The following is a 24,571-nucleotide window of genomic DNA, read 5'->3' as shown; positions in this document are numbered from 1 at the left end:
ATATATATATATATATATATATATATATATATATATATATATATATATATATATATATATATATATATATATATATATATATATTACAGGCTTCTGTGTACTCTGATTCTGATGTAGGTGCCCGTTAAAAACACCAGGTCGTCGAAATTTCAAGGGTCCTGTTCTACGGCGTCTACATAATGTCATCGTGGTTATTATTATTATTATTATTATTATTATTATTATTATTATTATTATTATTATTATTATTCTCCGGATAGGCACTTGTTATTCTGCCCTTACCTTAATGTGACAACCGCAACTTGGAATCTAACCTGAAATCTGAAGCTTGCAAGAGAGCATCATTTCCCCTGAGCCATCTCAAGAGATCCATTAAGCCACATGCTTGTCATAATACAGGTATGTGGGCCTCTCGTGTCGCCTCTCCAGGAGTTCACAGCACTTCCGACGGGTCGTCCGGTCGGTCTCCTTTAGGTCGTTCTATGCTTGCCGTTCTATCCCGCTCCTCAGTCAGTCCAATGAACCTGCCGCCCAGACGACTGTGCCGTATGCGTCGGCACCCGGTTTGCCTCGGCGAGTTTCATCGCGTCTCGAAATTTCGTGGCTGTTTATGCATCCGACCTTATCTTTGGCAGACAACCGTCATCGTGAGGCCAGATGTGTCTCTGCTGCCATAGGTGAGCTGCTCGCTCACAAGAGGCCGATGCGCAGCGCCGGTGTTGGCTGCAGTGACCCGTAGCTGTTATTAATCGTGCCGGGGGCACACCGCGCTGGCCTGAACTCGCCCCGTGGAGCCGCCGGCGGGCGCTTGTGGCATCTCAGCGGGCGTCCAAATAAGCCCGCACGTGCTTGTGTCCACATTAGAGAAGCGCTTGCGGCACCGGCCACGAGTCCTTGACCATTCGACGGACAGCTCCTTTAGTTTTCTTTCCGCCACGCAAGAGCTAAACACGAGGCACGCGAGAAGGAGAATGAGGATGAGGAGATTCGCAAGAAAAAAGAAATAAATTAAAAAAAGTTAGGCAGACGACAGAGAACGCGTGCAAGGTGAAACCACGACGGGATAGACTGTGTTGCCTTCGACGAAGTGCAATCTCTGCGTTCGTTTCGCAACGTGGGCTTTCTTTCCGAGAATCATTTGCGAACGCGTCAGCGACGTACGGTGCATGCGAGAGGTGTCGGAGTGAAGGTGGAAGAAAGCACTTTCTTGAACGGCCACTCATGCTGCTCTTCTCTCTAGTTGCATTAACATAAGCGGAGACGAAAAGAAAGACGACCACATTGGTACGGCGCCTCGAGGGGAAAAGCTCTACGCGAGAGCGGTGAATCCCCCTCGGGCAGAAATCAAGAAACACTCGACGCACAGACGGAGCCTTTGCCTGGCTCCGACGGGTGCCTCGTCGGCTGGGCGCTGTCGGGAGTGAAACTCGTCGGGGGTTGCACTTTTTGCCTTCGTTTCGGTGTCCTCTACGATCGCCCGGTTGCACTAAGTGGCCTACTTAGTGGCCCGCCTCATTCCGTCGGCGGCAACTCTGCAACTCTCTTTGTCTCCTAGTCTACGCACACACAGGTGAGCCGCACTCACTACACCCCAATAATTGCCCCGAGGAAGCTATGTAACGTAATTGTACCGCAAACAGCACCAACTCGAAGTGCGAACTATTCCATCTGTTAAGCATAAACGTTGTTCCTGTGCTCGTGTGGGTGTCAGATAGCTGCGGGTTTTCTCGGATCCAAACCAGGGTTATTTGCGCAATTTAGACTTTGCGGAAAGAATCTTCGTATTTGACTCGATAGACTATATCTGGTACATGCCAGTCAAAGATTTCGCGGGGTCAACTGAAGGAATCGGAAGACATGCGACTAACGCGTAACAAAACATAAAAAGATCGCTTTTAAACAGCAGACCAGTAATCAAACTATGACAAGGTGGAATGTATTATTTTCCCATTCTATTGCAATAAAAAATAACGATAATGCAGAAGAAAAGAGTTTGTACGAGATAAGCGCAATTAAGTCATCACATCATACAAACACATTTTCGGAAATAATTTGGCACCCCTTTTCTTTCGCACAGGATTGCTTCATACAAAAGCGTCTTTGAAATTTTCGGCACGAAATATTATTTAATTACAGAAGGTAGAAAACTGAAAAAATTCGCCAAACACCATGAAACTCAATTAATGTATGAGCGCCTGAAATTTTTCAGCGTGGCCATTTGGCGCTATGTTTTGAGACCAAGTATATTCGGGGAGTGCAATGACACCCCACATATTTACCTTCCAAGTGGTACGCTGAATAACATACTGTATGCTGCGCACAAGTGCTATGGTTTCTCAACAGTGCACCGGAATACCAGGTGAGCTGAATTTAGTTCCCATGCATGCATTGCACGCATACTGTGTGGACTGGATTCAGGTCTCGCTTCGTCGTGAATTCCGCCAGTTTAGCCGTTCTGACTGGTGGTGCAAGCAACGTAATAGCTCGCTACGCATAGCGATGGAGATATTCAATAGAATAAATGTAAGCCCAAGTTAACGGCGTCATTTTGTACAGAGTCCATGGATGCTTAAAAATACTGTTTCTTATGCATGCTCACAACATTATTTTTCCGGCACTTAATGGCAGCATACATTTTTCTTTTAATTTTCAAGAGAATATACCCTTTGGCAGAGTGCTGGGTGGCGTAATAAACTGCGTTGAGTCAATTTAACGTTTAAATGACAACAGATGAGCCCGATAGGGGCATTACTGAGTGAAGAAGACTTCCCCCTGTGCACCAACTACCCGTTTTTCTAGACATGAAAATTCATTGCGATAAAGACTTGCAGGAAACACATTTCCTTCCTGCGAGGCCTTCTTAGCACATGTATCAAGTCAGTGATTTTTTTTTTCTCAAGGGCACGTATGCTAACACAGAGAGCAGACATTATACACACTCGCTTAGTAATGTTATTGTAAAGCTACTGCAGCAGCACCAAGTTTATGGTGTATAACATTCCCTCACAACATTCGCAGTATTTGGTGAATAAGCGTGAGGAAACTAGGGACGTTAATGGCTGAATGGCAGACGCATTTTGTCACTGGGTGCATTGTGGAACTATTTTGTAATGTGGGAAGAAAGGTGACTTTCTTTCTTCATTCGGTTAAACAAGCTGAGTAAGGGTCTCTCGAATAACAACAACAAAAAAACAGGCTCCATTGAAAAAAAATTATTCGACAAAAAATACTTGAGCGAGTAATTACACGAGCACAGACGATATCAGACCAGGTCATTACAATAACCATCGGACGTCAAGACACAGCCGGCGCCGGGGAACCACGATGCTACGGTCCCGGAAGCCAGCGTTGGCCCCACAATCTAAGGCACAGTGCCATATGTTAAAGAGCATCGCCAAAGCTTACGAGCTGCAGAAAACCATATGCTGAAAGGGCCCACAAGACTTGCAGAATAGGTTTTTCCTCCTTGTTATGCTTTGTCAATGTATCGGCTTCTGCGTAAAGCCGAATAGAATTATTTACCGTGACAAAGAGTGAAAATTTGGTCAAGCTTATAGGCATGCCGGTAGTCACACTTTACTTGGTCGGTACATAATTGAGTAGATTATTTCTCAGCTACATGACCATGCCTATATTTTGAGAACTCCGCTATTTTTTTTATTCTGGTACTATTTACCTCAGTCAAGAATGTGCTGATAAGGCCAGCCTGCCACGTCGTGGTTGATAGCATAGTCGATGAAATTCTAGACGTACGTAGAAGGCAAGACTGTATGCCATATGCCAAGTGAAGCAGGAAAACTATCTTGTCTTCACCACTGCCCGTTAACATGTATAAACGAAGAGGGGCAAAAGGTGGTAAAAAAGAAATGTCGACATAGGCGGCCACCACTATCTCGCGGCTCTCTGGGGAGTTTCCAGGACGCAATACGCTGAACACGCTATTTGCTCGATCGGCTCTATTACGTATTCTCTACGAGGTAGAAAGTAACAAATGTATAGGCATAATGTGTGTCGTCGGGGTTGTTCCGTTTAAAGGTGCTCTTAGCACTACCTGGCAGAACGACCGCATGACATAAATGATGGCACCGAGAGAACCTTCATATATAGTATTTGGCCCTGACTGTCCACTGCCTACAGTAAGCAAGATCCTGAGAACGGCCCTATAAAAAAAAAATAGGTATTTTCTGCTGCACGGGGTGTATCACTTAACTTGTAGGTCGCGAACTATCTATCTATCTATCTATCTATCTATCTATCTATCTATCTATCTATCTATCTATCTATCTATCTATCTATCTATCTATCTATCTATCTATCTATCTATCTATCTATCTATCTATCTATCTATCTATCTATCTATCTATCTATCGAGCCACCTACGTCTTGGTGCTCTCATGATCACCTCCTTGACCTGTGGTAAACCAAATTTAGTATGGGATAGTAAAATGGTTGGACGAATACGACTCGCTGGTCATGACATGAAAAATGTCACAATCCCGTCGCGTACGTCGTCAAACACAATCCAAAACACAGTGGCACATACCCGGGGTCAGGTATGTGCCACTGGTAGCGGGTATGTGCCAGACGTGTTTGATAGTTTATATCTACCCAGGAACGGTGAGAAAACACGCGGGTAATTTTAACGCATGAGCGTTAAGAAAAAGCGCACATCGGCAGCGTTGACCGGACGAATGCAAAGAGTAAATGTCATTGTCCCAGCAAGAATCAAACCCTATCATTCTGCGTGGTAATCAAGTATTCTACCACAGAGCCAGGCCAGGTCTTGGAACTACCTTTCGAATAGATCCTAATGTTCGTGAAACGCCAATTGTGGTTTCAGTGCTGGCTTTGCAATTTTAGAAACATTACATATGTACTCTATACGATACATCCGTCACGTCGGGTTAACATCAATTGTAGTCAGGTTTCATCCACTTACGTTCATTTATGTAGCAGTGTCCCAGGCTACGATTCTCGCTAGCAGCAGTGTTTTATATTAGCTTACCGCTTCTGGTGTTGCTAATATTCATGTTTCTGTTGGCATAGTTACCACAACTGTAAACATCTCGTGATATAAAACATATGCGTCTCTTTAAGGTATGGCTGTGCGTGCATTTGTACATATCTTTAGCGCAAATTCGCAACTTCTCACTCAATAAAAAACTTACACCGCAGTCACCTTGCATGCCCATGCTTCACATAACATTGATTGCCAACGTACGTGGGATCTGTCAAATTTTTGGGTCGTTTTCAGCTGTGCTTCTTGAGCATCTTTATCACGGTTAAACATTTTCATTGTTGCTAGATATGTAAATTCATGAAGTGACCTGCAAGTAAGTTGTTTTTTATGGCCTTCATGCTACAGCAGGAGAGGCAGTAAGTTGAAATAACACGAAGGATAGTATCACATTACTGCCATTCGGAAATCCATCATCCTCACAAGCTCGCAGCATACGAAGCATACACTGTCACAGCATACGCTGTACATAGGCAAGATGATATCAGATCTCAAATGTACACTCGGTGTTTTAGTTGGACGCAACAAAAGATGATGTGTTGTTGTAGCTTGAATAGCTCACATATTGGGACAAGTATACGAGCTAGTGATATTTTTGGAGCAACAATACAGCTTCTGGGTTACGCCACTATGACAAATATTCTCAAAGATCAAGTATCTCTGCAAGTCTCCTGTTGAACCGAAGCAATAATTTCCATGCAGTTTTGTAAGAGAGCGAAGTCACTGCACCACAACAATTTTTTTGTTTCATTCAATTCGTATAAAAATAAAAACAGTTCCAGATGAGGACATGTGAGCATTTGCTGAATTGAAAAAAAAAAGGTCTTTGTTACGCACCAATTTATAAAACGTCGTAATCTTGGGTAAGCTCAAAATAGTGTCATCCGATCGGGGGTTGGCTTTTGATTACGCATCATAAGAGATTGCCCATTACTATAATAAACTTTTCTGAATTTTACGCTAATACATAAGGCTATTCCTTAGCATTTTTATTTCCATAAACTTCATAAAAGGTTTAATAACTTAATAATAAAAAAGAACGTGCAATCGACGGCAACGAGAAAGAGTTTTTTATCTTTTTGGTCAACAGCCCCCCTCTACGGCTTTTCACGCGAATTTACCTTTCAAATTAGCCCCGTCGTGGTGGTCTAGTGGCTAAGGTACTCGGCCGCGGATCCGCAGATCGCGGTATCGAATCTCGGCTGCGGTGGCTGCATTTTCGGTGGAGGCGAAAACTCTGTAGGCCCGTGTGCTCAGGTTTGGGTGCACGTTAAATAACCCCAGGTGGTCGAAATTTCCGGAGCTCTTCACTACGGCGTCTCTCATAACCATATGGTGGTTTTTGGACGTTAAATCCCACATATCATTCAACCAACCTTTCGAATTAATCAAAAATGACTCGCCCAAGCATGCGCCTGCAAACAGTAGAGTGTCTTCGTAGGATACACCCTGCTCCACCTTTACTGACCACTGCAGTAGCCTTTCGGCTATCTTTCTCGAAAGTATAATTCAGAAGAACGTTACGATGGCATATTTTGAATGGTGGAGAAGCAAGTGAGAAGGAAACTTATTCGGTCCCTGTTCATTAAACATTTCCACGAGTAACGAACTGTGCGCTTGAGCACAGAAAACTTTGTCTTCCCCAATCGTTGCTTCGTATCAGCAGTGAGCGCTGTTTAGCGAGATAGAAGAAAAACTAGGAGAAGGCGAGACAAGGAGAAAAGGTCTCGGAGCAACTTTGGCTTCGCGTGTTAGTGTGATAAGACCTTGAAGGAGCTCGGCCGCACGAGCGGTTCGCTCGCATCCGTGTCACTTTCCTGTAAAAGGCATCCGCGTTAACGGCTCGCCGCCAAGCACGTGTTCCTTTGGGCGCTACGCTGTTGACCCTGAAGCTTCGGTGCATTGCGGAAGAGCGCGTCGGTATCAGCGCCGGCGGAGCGTGCCGCGCCTGATGTGCGGTGCGGAAGACGTGCAGGCTGCATGCTTATCGGGCAAAAAGGAGGATTCAGCCGACTTCCATCGGAAGTGTACGGCATCTCTTGCCAGGTCTGCTAGCTACCGAAGATCGGGGTGCAGTGCCGGTGGGGCTTCTGAGCGCACGTGCCTCCCCGCTCTCTGCAGGCACCGAAATGCAGATCCTTCTCTTGAGCGCTGTCCTGGCGCTGCTTGTTCTGGCTGACCCGAGCTGGGCGCAACGGAGGAGAGGTATGTGATCTTTCTACACTATTGCCATTATTATTATTATATGGAGCCATTTTAAGCAACGACTTTTTATGTTCATCCACCTCTTATTCAAATGTACATGACGTGCGAAAGCAGACGATAAGTTGTCGAAATCCACGCTTTCACAGTGTAAAGATAGCCGTGGAGAACAGTCACGAGTTGTACAGACCAAGGCAGGACTCTGGACCAGCGTCCTGGCTTGGTATCTACACGATCCCCGCCCAAGTTCGAGCTAGGGATTTCCCTGTACTGTTTGTTTTTTGAAAACCCTTGATAATATTCCAAGCTGATAGCAGCTAATACAACTGATGCCATATTCATAAATTTCTTCAAATAAAAGCTACACACGATTTAATTACCAGCTACTTTATAAAAAGAACGCTGGCATCTTATGGCTTAGTTTTTTATTCATGTTGTACATGGTGCCTATAGGCTCAAAAGCCTTTCGCGCACCGGGCTTGATGGCCTCTGTTGATGGCGTGCAGGACAAGGTGGAGGCCGCAACCAATCCCGTGGTCAGTCCCGTGGCCAAGGCCAGCAGAGCCAGAGACAGGTAGCCGCGGCCGGACGCCCAAACTCGGACTGTCAAACATCGTCCGGTCAGCCAGGCATCTGTCAAGCCGTGAGCCATTGCGTGTTCCAGTTCAACGTGATCGAGGACATCGCAAGCTCTCCTTGTGGCGTCGGACCTCACGTGTGCTGTCCTCTCGATACACCAGCTGCATCGGGACAGAGTGAGGGACACAAACTACTTGAGTTTCTAAATATCTGCCTTAGATGCCTGTGTCTCCTACAGAAACTGTCCTGTACTCGATGCTCTAGGCTATGAAGTTTGTAGACTACCATGCTAGTGCGCCCCACCGCAGTAGTCTGGTGGCTAAGGTACTCGGCTGCGCAGGATCCAATTCCGGCAGCGGCGGCTGCATTTTTGATGGAGGCGAAAATGCTGTAGGCCCGTGTGCTCAGATTTGGGCGCACGTTAAAAAACGCCAGGTGGTTGAAATTTCCAGACTCATCCACTACGGCGTCTCTCATAATCATATGGTGGTTTTGGGACGTTAAACCCCACATATCAATCAATAATTACGATGCTAGTGATTAGAATTTGCAGTGAGCAAGGAAGCTGTTGCCACATTTTGTACCCGACAGCATAAATGCCATAAGAATAACTCAGGCTTTCAACTTCACAGGCTTAATGGCACCACAGTTTCACAGTTTCCACATGGCTTTCTGTATTCATACGCTCAGCAACGGTGAAGCATTTGAAGAGGGCGGTGCATCTAGAGCACTAAAATTCATCGCATAAAAGGCTAATCCACACGTTTTTGCCCATTGAAAAGTCCTAGATAAAGGTATTTTCTTATAAACAATATTCATATATTATTATTTTTAAATGGCGTTTCATTTATTATTGGCACAGTTCTACAATACTTACATAGAGCTGATGAGCGTAAATTAGTTATCACGCGCCTTTAAATTTTTGTATCATAGTCGTACACACTTTATTTAGTGCTATTAGATCAAATACTAGTGATTAATTGTAGGTGGTTCATCTGATGTCATCGGCATCATTTTGAAAATGTCCTACTGCAGCGTTTGTGTTCTCGTGCAGTTACCTTAATTTATCGGTAAGTAGGGCATTGTTGCTGATAATAGTGTCGTTTTAGATGTGGTCATACAATTGAGGTTCCCCTCTGACGTGAATTGTTATTTGACTTTAGTGTCCCTTGAAACACCCGAACAGATTTCTTCATCACACCGTTTGCGCAAAATTGAACCCGTACCACCTTGCCAAATTTTCAGTCTTATTCCACTCTATCCTTCTACAATATTCTTAGGTCTTTTACACGGAGACACTGCTCTCTGAAGGCACGCCGTGAGGGTAATTTTGACACATGTTTATGGGCACTACAAGACAAAATTTATCTTTGTTTCACAGTGCAAGAATCACTCAGGGAGCTCATGATATGGGCGTGCATAACTCTTACGACTACATAGTTTAATATTCCCCAGTATTCATACTATATTAAGCTCACATTACAAAACTGCTATCCCCTTCACGCATTTCATCAGAAAAGCAATACTATCTTAAATTTAAAAAACAAGAAATAGCCTAAATTATTATTTTTACAGCCTTTCTAGTTGAAAGAGAGTAATCACATGGTAATGCATTCAACCAGAGCATTTCCAGAGCCTTATAAAAATCCCTAGATTGAACAAAAAAGACACCAGATCCCTGAATGATGTCAGCCATTCCTAAATCTATGGATAAATCCCTAAGGTTGGCATCACTGCTGAGAGTGGCACTCGTTCGAAAAGCGCGCACAGCACTCAATCGGAGAGTTGTGGCAGAGTAGCGCCATCTAATAAATGAGACGAAAAATGGCCATTAATTTCTTTTGCCTTCTTTTCTTTCTCGTCTCTTCTTCTCTCGGTTACGCATGACTGCAGAGTTCATAAGTTGTATAGGAGCCTGCACAAGAAGTTTTTTTGGTGGTGGCGGCTGGTGAAGAGGGGGAGGGGAGTTTGTTCAGTTAACTGGGTTGTACGTTCGTCGGTGTAAGCAAAATTAAGCGAAAATTCAGGTAAACAAATCTTATAGCCCTTCCTGTTCTACTCCTCCCCTGCCTCCAAGACTACACCAATGTCGTGTAGTACTAAACAAAAATTTGATATGGGCAGTTTAACGTCCCAAAAGCACCATATTGTTATGAGAGACGCCGTAGAGGAGGGCTCCGGAAATTTTGACCACCTGGAGTTCTTTAACATGCACCCAAATCTGAGTACACGGGCCTACAGCACTTTCGCCACCATTGAAAATGCAACTACCGTAGCCGGGATTTGATCCCGTAATCTGAGGTACTGAAAAAAGATAGTTGAAGTACTAGTCATGGGCTTGCTCAATAAAGGAATATTTTATTGCGCTAATTTTGGTCACGCAGGTGAATAAACACACACACACACACACACACACACACACACACACACACACACACACACACACACACACATATATATATATATATATATATATATATATATATATATATATATATATATATATATACACGTTATTCGAAGGTTGCTGGTTTGGTTCCTGCTCACGGCAAGTTATCTTTTCACCCACTTTGTTTTCTTCACATTTACATTACAATTAGTTCTAATATCTTCCCCTATACATACATTCCTTGGCATTATTGTCTGTTAGATCTCATTAATATCGTGTCAAAACCCGGAAAAACGAGCCCTAAGGTATACACTTCCTTGATATATATATATATATATATATATATATATATATATATATATATATATATATATATATATATATACTTCTTGTGCGGTAAACACATCTTTACAAGCAAATTTGCATAACCTGCAGCCTATATGACCTCGATTAATAGTAAACGAGAACATTGCATCTTCTGGAGCATAAATTTTATTAGCAGAACATTATTTTCAAACTTTACTTGCTTGTGAGTCTTGTTACCAACACTCATTTCAGTGTTGGTGAAGCTCACATTGAAATGAATGGTTATTTTTGTATTGTCGGTAACATTTTACATCGACCAATGCAGCGCAGTACCATATCCACTGCTATTTCGGTGGGAACAAGTTTTTGATTTGAGCAAAAGTATAAAAATAAAAATGTCAGGAATTGCCTTAATGATTCCAACATCTTTTTTTTCATTTCCTCGTTGTTCCTTAGTTAACGAACTTCAAAGAAATTGTTGCACATCTCACTAATATTTCTTGCTTCCCTCCCCTTCGAATCTCGTTTACTGCGGCTGTAGAGCATTGCTGGCAGATGTTTCGTGTCACATATGTTAACTTTCAGTAGATATTTTTCTAATTTTCTCAGAGGTTGCAATCTAACTGGAAGTCGTGCTACAGAATAGGATTCATTTATATTTTATATCTCTGCGCTGCAGAATATGTGATTGATTGATATGTGGTGTGTAACGTCCCAAAACCATCATTTGATTATGAGAGACGCCGTAGTGGAGGGCTCCGCAAATTTCGACCACCTGGGGTTCTTTAACGTGCACCCAAATCTGAACACACGGGTGCAGAATATGTGTCACTTGATAATCGAACAGCAAGCGCTTATTGAAGTCCACTGATTTGGCCGCTGTTTGACCACTTTTTCATCGAACGCTCACTTTTCTTTTAGAAATAAACATTTCAAATTCGATAAACACCAAGCTCCCCTACGAACAAAAACAAAAATAGGAGGGGGAGTATTTTGCCTCCTTCCCACTCTCCTTGTTTATGTAGCTGCACATTCTGAGCTGAGGAGGGGACATTGATTTTCACGTAGGTCCTGTAAGTCGACCCGTGACGGTGATTGGACGAAGAGTAGCCGTGCCGAAAATCTCCAAGGACGATCTAGACATTGCTGGAAGAGCAAGTCTGAGCGTCGTCCGTGGAATTGAAGACGTCGAGAGAACTTTGCTGAATGACGGTAAGTACTAAATCCCACGCTTCATAAGAAGCTGGAGAGCGATCAAGCAACACTATCATTTTCTCCTCTGTCCCAAGTTAGGCCGTGCTCGGTAGTTGCTGTAGTTATTCGTCATCTTAAAAATAGGCTTAACAACTGAATTCATTTGCAATTATTACTGTGACAAGCTGGTGCACTTTTTTGTATACCTCACTCAGTATACTTTGGTATACTAAATGAGGGGCTCTAGCATAAGCATATTAAATAAAACACAGACAGAAATCTCATTTAGCTGCGAAGCAGCTCTTTGACTCACGTTTGTAATTTCGTATATGCGTGCGTCCGTACAAACGCGTCGCAACGCGTTCCTCTCACCGCAGGTGTTGGAGCGGTGCCAAGTAGGTCACGCAGCAGCTGTATGCTGATGTCACAATCCCCTCAGACACTTCCCTCGAAGGCGCGTGCTGAAGTCACTCTCTCTTTCAACCGCAGCACCGCAGCGCCCGCTGCTGACGGCCCCTCCGCCCACTCTCAACACACTTCTCTCTCTCTTCCCTCTCTCCACTGCCCGGAATGCTCGACCGCACGTCGAGTGGAAACACTCGTTCGGCTTGCTTATCGGTGATGGAACTTACACGAAACCCCACCCACCTCCCATGTCCTTGTGTTGAAAAAAACGTTTACTCGAGTAAACGCTTCACCACGTTTCGCTTCAAACCGTTGTCCAGCACCCTCGTCGATTCCCGTTTCGACCGGGTCAACTCCGTGTGCACCACTACTTTTTCGCATCCCATCAGGGTTCCTTTCGGGGAGATAGATGTTTCATAATTTTTTATGCATGTGCGACTTGAAAAGAAAACAAACATTTTCTCTCAAAGTTCAGGATCCTGGATGACTCCCAAAGAAGTGTATAGTGACATGATCTGCTGTGTTGTGGCAAGTTGTGTAATGTGCCACGAGAGCCCATGTGCTTAGAACCTCATTGAACGTTTATCAATCGTCCGAGATATATGGTACTCTTTAGTCACGGCAGAAGACTATACGCGCACACAGCTTGTCCTGGTACAAGCAAGTCTTCAATATATTTGATATAAACGGCTTTTAGGTGAATACTTACATTTGGTGAATCGCACTTAGTTTTTTTTTAAATGATGGATTATTCAAACTGAGTGTGGTGTATATGCATAATTATGCGGATATAGTGTGGATAGAGTAAAATAAACAATGGGTTAAAATAAGCGACAATTAAAGTTTTCGTGCTTTTGAGAAAGCAAAAAAGACTTTGAAAGCGGAAAGAAATACACGTGAATGGCGAAATCTCAAGCTACGGCAGGTCCGATGGCCAGCAGGTCACGCAGCCACATTAATAGTTGTGCCAGGTGCCCTATGACGGAACTTCGCGAAATTTTACGCCCTCCGTCGAACTGATTCGTGTACTCATAAATGATGGATTTATCGATATGGGGTGTTTAAAGTCTCAAAACCACCATATGATTATGAGAGACACCGTAGTGAAGGGCTCCGGAAACTTCAACCACCTGGGGTTCTTTAACGTGCACCCAAATCTGAGCACACAGACCTTCAACATTTCCGCCTCTGGGTACTCATAAATTGCTACGCAGGCAGGATAAAAAATGTAACAGCTACAGTAAGTGGTGTGTGAGCTTGAAGACGTTTTTTTTTTTGATAAAACATGACAGGAGGAAAGTCTGGTTTCCTTTGGCTTAGTAGTAGAAATACGTTTCGCATACTGACATGTAAACGTGTATCATATAGAAATGTGTTGAACCACCAAAGACTGCACGGGCTGTGAATATGAGCCTTGAACGTTTTGTGTGCCTTGAAAATTCTAGACAGGATGAGTCAGATATGGGGCAGGAGATGGGAAACGCACTCAACCTAGTTTATTTTTACGTTGTCACAACAGGCCTGAAGTGGTTACGGAATTGGGAAAGTGACAAGTCGACCACGTTATTTTCTTAAGACAATCATTAGACGCGTAGATAGCATGCGTGATCACGTGTTGGTAAGGCTGTAGTGCTATACATTCAACAATGGGGGCTCAAGCATATATCCTTCCGTTTTAATGCCCCTTATTTTCGGGCGCGGCTGAGAAAAATACCGATATGTTTTAGCCACGAACTCTTTCTCACTTCAGGCATCTTTGCCAAGCGGCATACGACTGCCTCTCTGCATGCTGCCTTCTTCGGTTCCAAGCCCATCGTCCAGTCTCTCGGCCGGGACGGTCTCATCGGCCTGGAAGCCACGCGAGAGCTCGCTCGCAGGTACGTTCCCCCACGTGACTGCCATTGACGTAGTTCATCAGTGAAAGAACTCTGGCCAAACAGTCAGCAACACTATGACACTGATTGATTGATATGTGGGGTTTAACGTCCCAAAACCACTATATGATTATGAGAGACGCCGTAGGGGAGGGCTCCGGAAATTTAGACCACCTGGGGTTCTTTAACGTGCACCCAAATCTGAGCACACGGGCCTACAACATTTCCGCCTCCATCGGAAATGCAGCCGCCGCAGCCGGGATTCGAACCCGCGCCCTGCGGGTCAGCAGCCGAGTACCTTAGCCACTAGACCACCGCGGCGGGGCACACTATGACACTTCTTTGCCCGGGAAAGGATGTGAAAAAAGCGTCGTAACCCAATCGTGTCTCGAATGGAACAATGAAAAAAAAAAGGCTACTGAAATTTTAGCTTCAATTTCTCAGATTGGGAAAAATGAGACGTGAATGTCATAGTTTATGTCTTCATTTAAAAGAAACGCGCATGGGGAAAGGTGTGTTTTCATACTATGCTGCACGTTTTTGTTCATTCGTTAATGTCGTTGTTTATGCTCCACAACAAAAAACGTTATTTGTGAACCATGCTTTCACCTTAAATCATTGAAATATTCTCAGCGTGCTTGTTAAGGTGGAATAAGATATCTAAAAGTGGAGTATATATAAACATGGCTTTCTAGGTTCGAAATGCCTGCTGAAGTTGTCAAACTGAATTATGTTTTCTTTTTCGAAGTGCACAGTCATTCGTTTCTTTAAAGCCCGAGGACGCTTAATCACTGCTAAATAGTTGTGAATGCAAAAGAATCGAAGTCGAATGGAACGCCCGAGACAGCAAGCAGCAGCCTGCGGTGCCAACGCCACGTGTTTACGGCGCCCTGCGTGAGAGAGATCGAGCAAGGAGCAGCGGCTTCTGACGCTTTGATTTGATAAACGAGAAGTCTTCGAATAATTGCAATGATTGTCACGTATATTTGAGGACGCTTGAGCTTCCCCTTCAAGGGTAGAACGCGATAGCATATACCCCGTGCGCATCGTCTCCTTAGCCAAGCTTCCGTTCTCGGGGCATGCCTCAATCGTGAGGTATAAGGAAACGAACGTTTGTGCACGTAACTTTTGCCGTTTAACCTACCCCAGAATGCCTATTGCAAGTACAAGCGCGCAATGTCCACTACGCAATACTTCTGCATTTGGCCAATCAGTGAAGGGCCACCACATCTGTAAGGCAACAACAACAAAAAAAAAAAACCGACGGAGCAGCTCACTTTGTTGATACTTCACCTTCTGATGGCGATTAAGTATGTCTGCAGCACTTCGTGAGCCTTTAAAACACCCACTCGTTGCTTACGTCACATGTTTTGACGCCTGGCGCGATTCTAGGCTTCTGTCACGCAGTATTGCGTGCATTAAAGACAGTCATTCCACTACACTGTATACACTACATTCTGCAGTGTTTTTTTTAACCAGTTTCAAGCATTACGTGGCACTGTAGTACATCTGCTTGCCACGAAGAGGGCATGTGTTTGATTATTACAATGGTCGAACATTTTTACTATTCATTCATTAATTTGTACCTTTCTCTCTTTTTCAGTTTTCCGGCCATGTACAATGTTGATTTTTTGTTCACTACCAGCAACACTGATACTGACACCGGCACTGGAATTTCCGCTTAACACACTCTCTAATGCGATCATGTTAAAATATTTACAAAAATGTGAAATACATAATTCGCTTGAATTTTACTCTACTAAGCACGTCATCAGGAAAATATAGGCGAAATTCATGACACTCTTTACGGCAGTACAGATATGACAGGCATGGTCCTTGCTAGAGTTTATGCGCGCTCGCCGCACTTTTAACAAATTTCCTACGCGCAGATTCAACTTGGACTCTACACAGGGTCGAGACGGTCTTCAGAGGTTCAATATCCAGAACACGGTGATCGCCGACGCTTGTCCGAAGATTCCCCGCTGCCCGTCTACGAAGTATCGTTCCGCCGACGGTCTCTGCAACAACTTGCGTAATCGCGAGTGGGGCAAGTCGCTGACAGCTTTTGAGAGGTTCATGCCACCGAACTATGCGGACGGTAAGCCCGCATGCATGCACTGTGACTACTTTCATGCCTCAACAAACAAGTGTTAGCATCCTCTATCCCACTTTTGTTAAATATTAGGGTTTCGCAGATATGGCCATGAAAATGTAAAACATAATAGAAGACGAATCACACGAATCACGCACTGTTAAAGAAATGTAAAAAAGAAGCTTGTATTTAATTAAGAAAACTAGGTTACAATATTATTCGCATAATCGCTCAATACAGCACATCGCACAACGCACAACCGCTCAAGTCTCTCGCAATTCCCAGACTGCTCTTCGCTCGCTGTTCTCGCTCTGTCTCTGGCTCTTCCCGCGCTTTTTCGTCGCTCGGCTCTCTACACTACAGATCCGAGCACACATACGCGCACGCGGACACAAACACGCACACACAACACACACACGTGCACTAATGGTTCCACGAAGTCAGAGGGCGAAGTCCTTCGCTTCGCCATTCGGGGAAGCAGTGTCGAATGTCCTGCAGGCCACGATTGCGCAAAGTGTCGTGTTCCCCCGTCCTTGCATCCGAACTCGCAAAGTGCAATGAAGCAGGGCTGCCCGCGCTTGTGCCGAACCGGCGGCGCCCGCAGTACTGTGGGGCTCGCCGATCGCAGCTGCCCATAAACAAGAACGAAGGTCCCTTCAAGAGGCCAACGGACACTCGCACGACACAACACTTGCACAAAAGAATAAATAAAACAAAACTCTGAAGATGTGAAGCAGCCACGTACACAAGAAATCTGGTATAGATGAGGAGGAGGACAACGACAAATAAAAGGACGGAAAGAGAAAGAGGTCCACTACACGCGTGTCTTGTTTGCAACTCTATACTGACGGGTGGGGGGGGGGGGGGGTAAAAGTAATCAAAGAAGAGGGAAGAACATACTCTCAGGGTACATGTGTGGCTATTCATTTAATGCCTACAAGATGTCGCTTAACGCGGTCTATTTTAAAAATAGTTGTAATGCTCGCATTGCTCTGCTGGCCGCGAAGCGCAGAGCCACTATGCCAAGATTTCGTCTTCGGGGATATTCCAAGTTCCGTTGCACCTTTCTCGCCATGACGCAACTTTACTGTGGCACCTGTGTTAAGGATTACCTTTCAGGAAGGCGCAGTGTGGAGAGCGATGTCTGCGGCACCGAACAAGGCATCGACCATCAGATATGCCGTTGTCCTCTATTTGCCACTGAGAGAGAAACACTTTCTGGCTCGTTGCAGCCATTGGAGGATAGACTGCTCTGTGCATATTCTGCTGAAGCACCGTGCTCGTCCTTCGTCGGCTCAAAAGGCAGTCAAAGCTCTCTTGCGCTTTTTGAGGACTACGGGCCTGTGAACACCTTCAGTTTTTAAGAAGTGCCACCACTGCATACGTGTCAGCCCATTGACTGACATTTATTTTTTTGTCTCTTTCTCTTCTCTTTCCTCTTTCGCTCATTTTTATACTCCTCTTTTCCATTCACCCAGCGTAGAGTAGCAAATCGGCCATGTGCCTGGTTAACCTCCCTGCCTTCTATATTGTTGTTCTTGTCCTTTCTTCCTTCATGAAGGCGCTCACTTTTCACAAAGTAATGGCTTTTATTATTTGATATGTGGGGCTTAACTTCCCAAAACCACCATGTGATTATGAAAAACGCCGTAGTTTAGTCTACGGAAATTTAGACAACCTGGAGCTTTTTAACATGCGCCCGTATATGAGCACACGGGCCTACAGCACAAAGTAATGTCATCCCATGTGAATCATGCACTGTAGTGACGAAACGATATAATATTTATTTACTGTCCTTAGGGGATCGTTATTTTTGTTTGTTGTTTAGCGAATGTAGTGTACTACGCAACGCTCTAAACAAATTAGACGGCAGACCATTTTTTGAAGATGAAATAAACTTTATTGATGAAAAAGGTAAAACTCAAGCAGTAAAGAAGGGGTGCCGCGTCGCAGCCAGCGTCAACTTGTGGAGGCGAGAAAGCCAAATGTTTACGCGATGTCATTCCCGATTGTTTTTTGACTGCTATGATCTCGAAGTAAACACAAAGCACGCAGTGACCAGATTTAACTTGCAAGTTATTTTCCTCCAATGTGCAGTGGGTAGTTATTTGCCAAGGTGACTCTAACGCTTTCTAGCTCTGATACTGCAACCGAGTTTTGTATCGGCTTGCAATGTGACGTGCAACTTAACAACAATGCTCAATCATTCGCAGTGACAGGGAAACTGCCTGGTCACCATTATAGAAGTTAATTGCTCAATTATGTAATATCTGCAAGAAGTCCGCGAATCATATTTCCTGCAGCAAAGTACTTAGAAATCCTTTTATAGGATCAACATAATCAGAGGCCTCGGGCCTGAAAACGCAAGAAAATGTAGTTAAAGAAAGATTTCATTTGATATCTTACTAATATGAATATTTTCAGTATTAATATAAAACAGTGACATTGAGTACCGGTGTGTGTAATGATCCAGGTAGTCAAGTATGAAAATTGCACGCAAATGAACTAATAATACACAGGTGCAATATGGGATCAGTTGTCACCGCAGGGTGGGTGCAATTAAAGGTGGCTCACTGGGATAGAGGTCAGTGAACTTTAAACAGAAAAATAATGACCATATCAAAAGCACGAAAAAGCTGTATTACTTAAAATAACTACCGCTCATTTCAAAAAGCACCAGAAGTTGTGTAAATTCGCAGTGTTAGCACGCAGTATAACATTTGCCTTATTAGGTCGTTTCTGTTTCAGTTTGCGCTGCAAAACACTGCGTTTTCCAGAAGCAAGTGCATGCTTGTCATCCAGTGATACCGTTGCAGGGCTGACGCTTCCACGAGTCAGCATCGATGGAAGCCCGCTTCCCAACCCGAGAGTTGTCTCCGTCGCGGCGGATCCCGACGCTGATTTTCCGAACCAAAGAAACACGCTCATGCTGATGCAGTTCGCCCAGTTCGTCGATCACGACCTCACTTTGACCGGAGTGTCGCGATGTGAGTATAAACGTATACAACAATTAGCATTCAGATATTCTGAAATACCGGCCGCATTCAGTGAAATTTTCTTGCCTGCAATATTTTTTATTACACCGAGAACAAAAACCTTTTGGAACTAGCCACAGCACGTCGTCATTGAAAAAAAAAGGAGTTATTTTGAAATTAAGGGACCAAGGTGGGTCTCCAACCCACTAAGAATATCACTGCGTACAAATAGATTGCAACTTGAGGACAGCTAGTCTACACGCTCACAACACGAAGACCTGAGAGAGCCAAGCTGGCTTCAAACGCCAGGTTACTTAAAAACTGAAAATTTCTGTTTGGTTCTGAGAGAGCCCTGTTAACGTCCGTTTAAACTGCATTGTCAAGCTGAACCTTAAAAGAGTGCAAAACTATATTCCGGTGCAATGTCATTTTTTAAATTGATGGTTACCATTCCCCTCAAGCTTGGCGCCTCGCGTATCTGATGACAATACCAAGAGGCCTGGAATAGACATATTGCGCGTTAAGTTATGCACCTCAGTACTTTAAATAAGGTTTCGCATCCATGCATCTATCCATTAATCAACTGCAACGCTATGCTTATAATAAAACAGGCGCATCACAATGCAAACATCAATCAATGCTGCAATTTCCTACTATACGGTGATTTTGTGGAAATATCCTCAAAGTTGTGGCACAATCCCCCATTCACTTAATTATATTCAATCAAAATCAGGGAATGTCAATAAATACAGGACAATAAATAAGGCCCCTGAAAAATAGTAAGGTATATCTTACATAAATAACAATGCCACTAATTCTTCGAAAGATTTCTCCTGTTCGTGAAACATTAGTTGTCGTTAACTTTGCTTACGCACGCCGTAAACTGTTGATTGAATACTTTTTAAAGTAACAGCTACACTCAAGAATAATATCTAACATCTGTAAATCTGTTTGAAAAAACGTTCTAAAGATTGATTGGAAACTCTTTAAAGAGGATGTTGTGTACACTAACGGCACTCTTTTGCCGCGTGGGCAAAACATTTACTCAGGAGATCAATAATTCATGCAGCAAAGCCGGGTGGAGCACGCCAGGATAAAAAATAATGCTTCAGTCAGATCCCAAGCTCTCATCACGCCTGCTGCGTCAGCAGATAAGCTTTTAAGCGCACCATAAAGTGTTCAGTACTAATAAAAAAGAAGAAGCACTGGAGAAGAATAAAGGAATAAGCAATAATGGACCAAGATCGCTGTTTCTGCGTGAACTAATAATTATAAATCTGCGCCGTCCTGAAGAGCACGTCGAAGGTGTCAGGAATAACTTATTGCATGACGTGTTGCCCATGCGTGAGACGTGCTTGCAGTGTAAATGCAGTGACTTACTCAAGAAAGGCACTTTTGATAAAAGGACCAGCTGTTTGATGTACACATCATGAAAGTATATAAAAGCCATCTTGCCACTTCAGCAGATTTTCTCAGATCGCGCCTGATTTCACACTTGTTTTGTACACCGTTATTAAAAGCTTTCGCAAATAAAGCAAATATGCACGCTAAGAATGCCTAATAAATGTTTTTTGTGCAGTCCGCAATGGTTCGGCCATCACCTGCTGCGACGAGGAGCTGATGGCGAACCCGAGCAAGCGTCACTACGCCTGCATGCCGATCGAACTGCCTGCCGATGACCACTTCTACGCTCAGTTTCGGCTGAGATGCCTCGAGTTTGTGCGTTCCGTGCCCGCACCCAGGCCCAAGTGCACATTAGGTGAGCTCCCGCTTCCTCTCTTTATTTCCTGTGGATCGTTGTGACGATGCGTGAGTGCAAGACAGTGTGTTCAGCTGCACCGCTTCCGGCAGCACGAGCGACTCATTACCACTTCAAAAACGAGTGGAAGCGAAAAGAATGTCTTGAGCAGTAAATCGGTTTACTATAGCGTTTGTGAACAGGCGAGATCAAGCAGGGAGCCTCTCTTGCCAGTAATGATGCATCTGCCACACTCGATGAAGACGCTTGAAATGCATGATATCCATTTCCAGATGCTGATAAACCACGTATTTGTTATCTTAAAGCTGGCATGTTTAGCAACAATAGTAATTTCGAGGGGTTTCATGTGGGAAAAAAACCCAAGTTATTGCTGCATCCGTATTACCAGCCCCTTGAACCTTTATCCTCTTAGACATAGAGAAGGAAGACCTCTCTCTGCTCGGGTTTTGAGCTGAACTGGTCAGCGCTATAACCGCTATTGTAAATATATCGCATAAAGTGTCTACATCCTATAGTCTTCCGACTCGTCATTCATGTGATAATATGATTAGAAAGCACGTCGTATTCTGAAGATTCATCTAAAATGTGGCCGCTTTGGCTGGGAATCGCACCCTAAATCCGCAAGCTTAGTGGTCAAATACTTCAACTGCTAAGCTACCACGGCGGGTGGCATGATGGTCATTTGGCCACGTGCTTGCCCTCACCCCCCGAGTGTTGGCTGCCTTGCTTGCCATCTTTCTAGAGCTGGGGAAGCCTTTCTCTGGGTGGAGTCTTCGCGCCAGGGTGGCACCTACTCCAGCCATTTTAAGTTGGTGATAGCCATGTTGCCCCACTGTTCTCTTTCACTCCTGCGTCTGCAGTAAATTACTTTTATCTACTAAGGACGTGTCTTGGTGAAAAGACAGTCTTCAAAAGCATATACTGTGTATAGTTTAAGTGTCAGAGGTGGCCAACCTAAAGGCTCTAAACAGTGACTAATGGACAACGCATTTACAGGACGCTTCTCCGATAACTGCATGAAAACAGAACTTAATGCTTATGAGACGTTGTGCTGCGTGGCACCCAAGAACAGCTTACAGAAGGCACAAAAAGTAAGGAAGATAAAAGGACAAGGTCCCATCGAAATGAGCATGTGTTCAATGAACTAATACTGTACGAGATGTTGCTTATTTTTCATGAGCCTATTCTCTTTATGACAAATACTGTGTCATGTCACAGGTATTTCAGTTTAAGAAGTTGTAGCTTAGTCCTCATTGAACGTAAACAGCACTACAGCGGCACTTGTACTGGATATAGGGGCAGCCAGCAACCTTCTCAAGTTACGTGTATATTCTCATTTACATGATTATGTCTGCATGGTGAACTGTCACCTCGCGAAAATCTGTGCAGAATATACCACGCAATTTTCACGCGCCAGAGAAGAGAGGAAGTGTATATGTAGGGAGATTGTTTAGGCTATGTCATGTCAGCTACTCTACGCGCGAGGAAAGGAATAGGCGCGAAACAGAGAGGGAGCGCGAGAGAAAAAAGCATTAGTGTACACGAATAATAGTACATATCTACAGGCGATCACATAATCCAGGTGCCTTAAAGGTGTTGCCCTGATTCAGTTACTCGAAAGAGGACTCGGTATGGTTCTTTGGGCTGATTAGCTGTGAGGCTAGGCACCTTGAGCTCCTCGAAACCTGATGGTCATAATTTATACCGATTAGGAGCTGACGGTCGAGCGCATAGTTCGACTCGTCAGCCCTTATATTAAGGAAATCTGATTCACCACGGTAAAAAAGGTGGTAACCAGCATATTGTTACCACATGTGTAATTTAGGTATGTGCACCTGTGTAGCGGGGAACATGGTGGTAGGAGAAGAAGAGGACGTTCGGTTGGTGGCAAGAGCTCGCGGCTGCGCGTTCACTGCGATATACCGTCGAGTCGACCGTTACGTCTGCTTCGAATAAACCCCTCGTAGACGTAACAGAGTGGTGGAGGTGCTGGGTACGACACGTCGACGTACCACGGAGCCACAGCTGTTCGGAGTTCGCCGGAGCCGTCGTCTTGCCGGTCTGCCGCCGACAACAGTCGTCATGGCCCAGAGCGAAGGTCAGGAATCAACCGCCTCCACTTCGCGCCAATCTACACTGGCTACACCTAGGCATCACTACATGAAACCCCGCCCGTTCGCGGGAATGGCAGGAGAAGATGTGGACGCGTGGCTAACGCACTACAAAAGGGTGAGCCGGTACAACCACTGGAACTCTATCGATCAGCTGGAAAACGTCGCGCTGTTTCTCACGGACACTGCCCTGATGTGGTATGAAAACCACGAAGAGTCCTTGACAACATGGGCTCTTTTTACTCAAGAACTCAAGAAGTGTTTTGGTGACTCCGACTAAAAAAAGAAAAGCGCGGAGCGGACTCTTGCTGGAAGAGCCCAGATTCCTGGAGAAACCTGCACTGCTTATATAGAGGACGTTCTTAAGCTTTGCAAGATTATAAACCCACAGATGTCTGAAGAAGACAGGGTCGGACACCTATTGAAAGGCATAGCGGAAGACGTTTACAATTTTCTGATAGGCAGGGTGACCTCACCTCTGCCTCCGACGTCCAACATCACTGCCGCACGTTTGAAAAATTGAAGACTCGTCGCATCGCCCCGAAATTTGGTAGGCTGGCAAAGTTGACAACGGTTGCCAGCGTCGACGTGAGCCGGCCCACCGACCTTGCCGCTACTATTCGGGCAATTGTGCGTGAAGAGCTGCAGCGAAAGGTAGTAGGGTTGACGAAACCATTCCTCATCCACCTACCAATCCACCCTACTACACAGCGGCACCATCAGCTCCTTTGCCACCATCGGTATGTGTGGCAGACATCAGCGAAACTGGAAATCCGCGGCCACGTCGTGACTCATTCGCGGCCGACCAGCGATATGGCCAACGCCTTCGGCACGGCCCCGCCACACAGAGGTGGGCATTCCCGCTCAGCAAGCTCGTCACCGAGCCTTCACAGCTGAGCGGTCTCAGCATTGGTTCGGCGAGCGTCCTCTACCAGTCTGCTACAACTGTGGCTTCGAAGGACACATTGCCAGGTATTGCAACTACCGGCAGCCGCCAAGATACGACCGATCACCGAGATTTAACCGTTCTGGCGTTACCCGAGCACCGACATTCCCGGGAAGCACGTTTTACGAGATCCCAGGACCGCTACGAAACCAATCTCCAGCCTCTGACCGCAGTGTGACACCACCACCTGCCCCTCGCGCCAACCGATCACCGTCTCCTCGGCGCCGCCACTCCTCGCCTCCTACGGAAAACTAGCCGGCGCGGCCGTTGGAGGTGAGGTCGCCGGACAGTCTTCGATTTCAACAGATATACCTCCGTTAGCTTCCATGCTTAGAAATAAGCTTCGAGTGCTTATCGATGGTGTACCAACGATGGCGTTGGTGGACACAGGTGCAACCGTGTCAGTGATGAGTTTAGTTTTCACCCGCCTTCTTGGACGAAAGGTTATGTTTCGTTGGGGCCGTCCTGATACGTTTCGTGGAGTGAGCGGAGAGGTGTTACAATCTGTTGGTGTCTGCACTGTGTCTGTTAGTTTGGCGTGCCAGAACTTTGTCGCAGAGTTTGCTGTTCTCCCTCATACTACGCATGACGTCATTCTGGGACTCGACTTCTTGAAGCTATGTGGTGCTACTGTCGATTGCCGCACAGGACAAATTACAGTAGATTATGATATCCCAGTTTCGTTTATGGAAAACTCGCCCTCTCAAGAAAGTGCTCTTTGC

The 24,571-nt window shown here is 44.9% G+C and overlaps 1 protein-coding gene across 1 annotated transcript in view; it reads left to right on the top strand.

Moving 5' to 3' along the window:
• The first annotated feature begins 1,288 nt into the window (after window positions 1-1,288).
• The window catches only part of LOC119187450 (salivary peroxidase/catechol oxidase), a 55,202-nt gene continuing 31,919 nt past the window's right edge, over window positions 1,289-24,571 (top strand). Inside the window, exons 1-8 of the mRNA XM_037435563.2 lie at window positions 1,289-1,570; window positions 7,139-7,222; window positions 7,726-7,974; window positions 11,562-11,705; window positions 13,843-13,969; window positions 15,856-16,064; window positions 18,875-19,045; window positions 20,613-20,792. Coding sequence (XP_037291460.2) covers window positions 7,147-7,222; window positions 7,726-7,974; window positions 11,562-11,705; window positions 13,843-13,969; window positions 15,856-16,064; window positions 18,875-19,045; window positions 20,613-20,792 — 1,156 coding nt within the window. The 5' untranslated portion in view covers window positions 1,289-1,570; window positions 7,139-7,146. The remainder of the gene's footprint in view (window positions 1,571-7,138; window positions 7,223-7,725; window positions 7,975-11,561; window positions 11,706-13,842; window positions 13,970-15,855; window positions 16,065-18,874; window positions 19,046-20,612; window positions 20,793-24,571) is intronic.

This window comes from Rhipicephalus microplus, chromosome X (assembly GCF_043290135.1).
Source record: "Rhipicephalus microplus isolate Deutch F79 chromosome X, USDA_Rmic, whole genome shotgun sequence".
In the NCBI taxonomy this organism is placed as follows: domain Eukaryota; kingdom Metazoa; phylum Arthropoda; class Arachnida; order Ixodida; family Ixodidae; genus Rhipicephalus; species Rhipicephalus microplus.
This window is presented reverse-complemented; position numbering and strand designations above follow the sequence as displayed.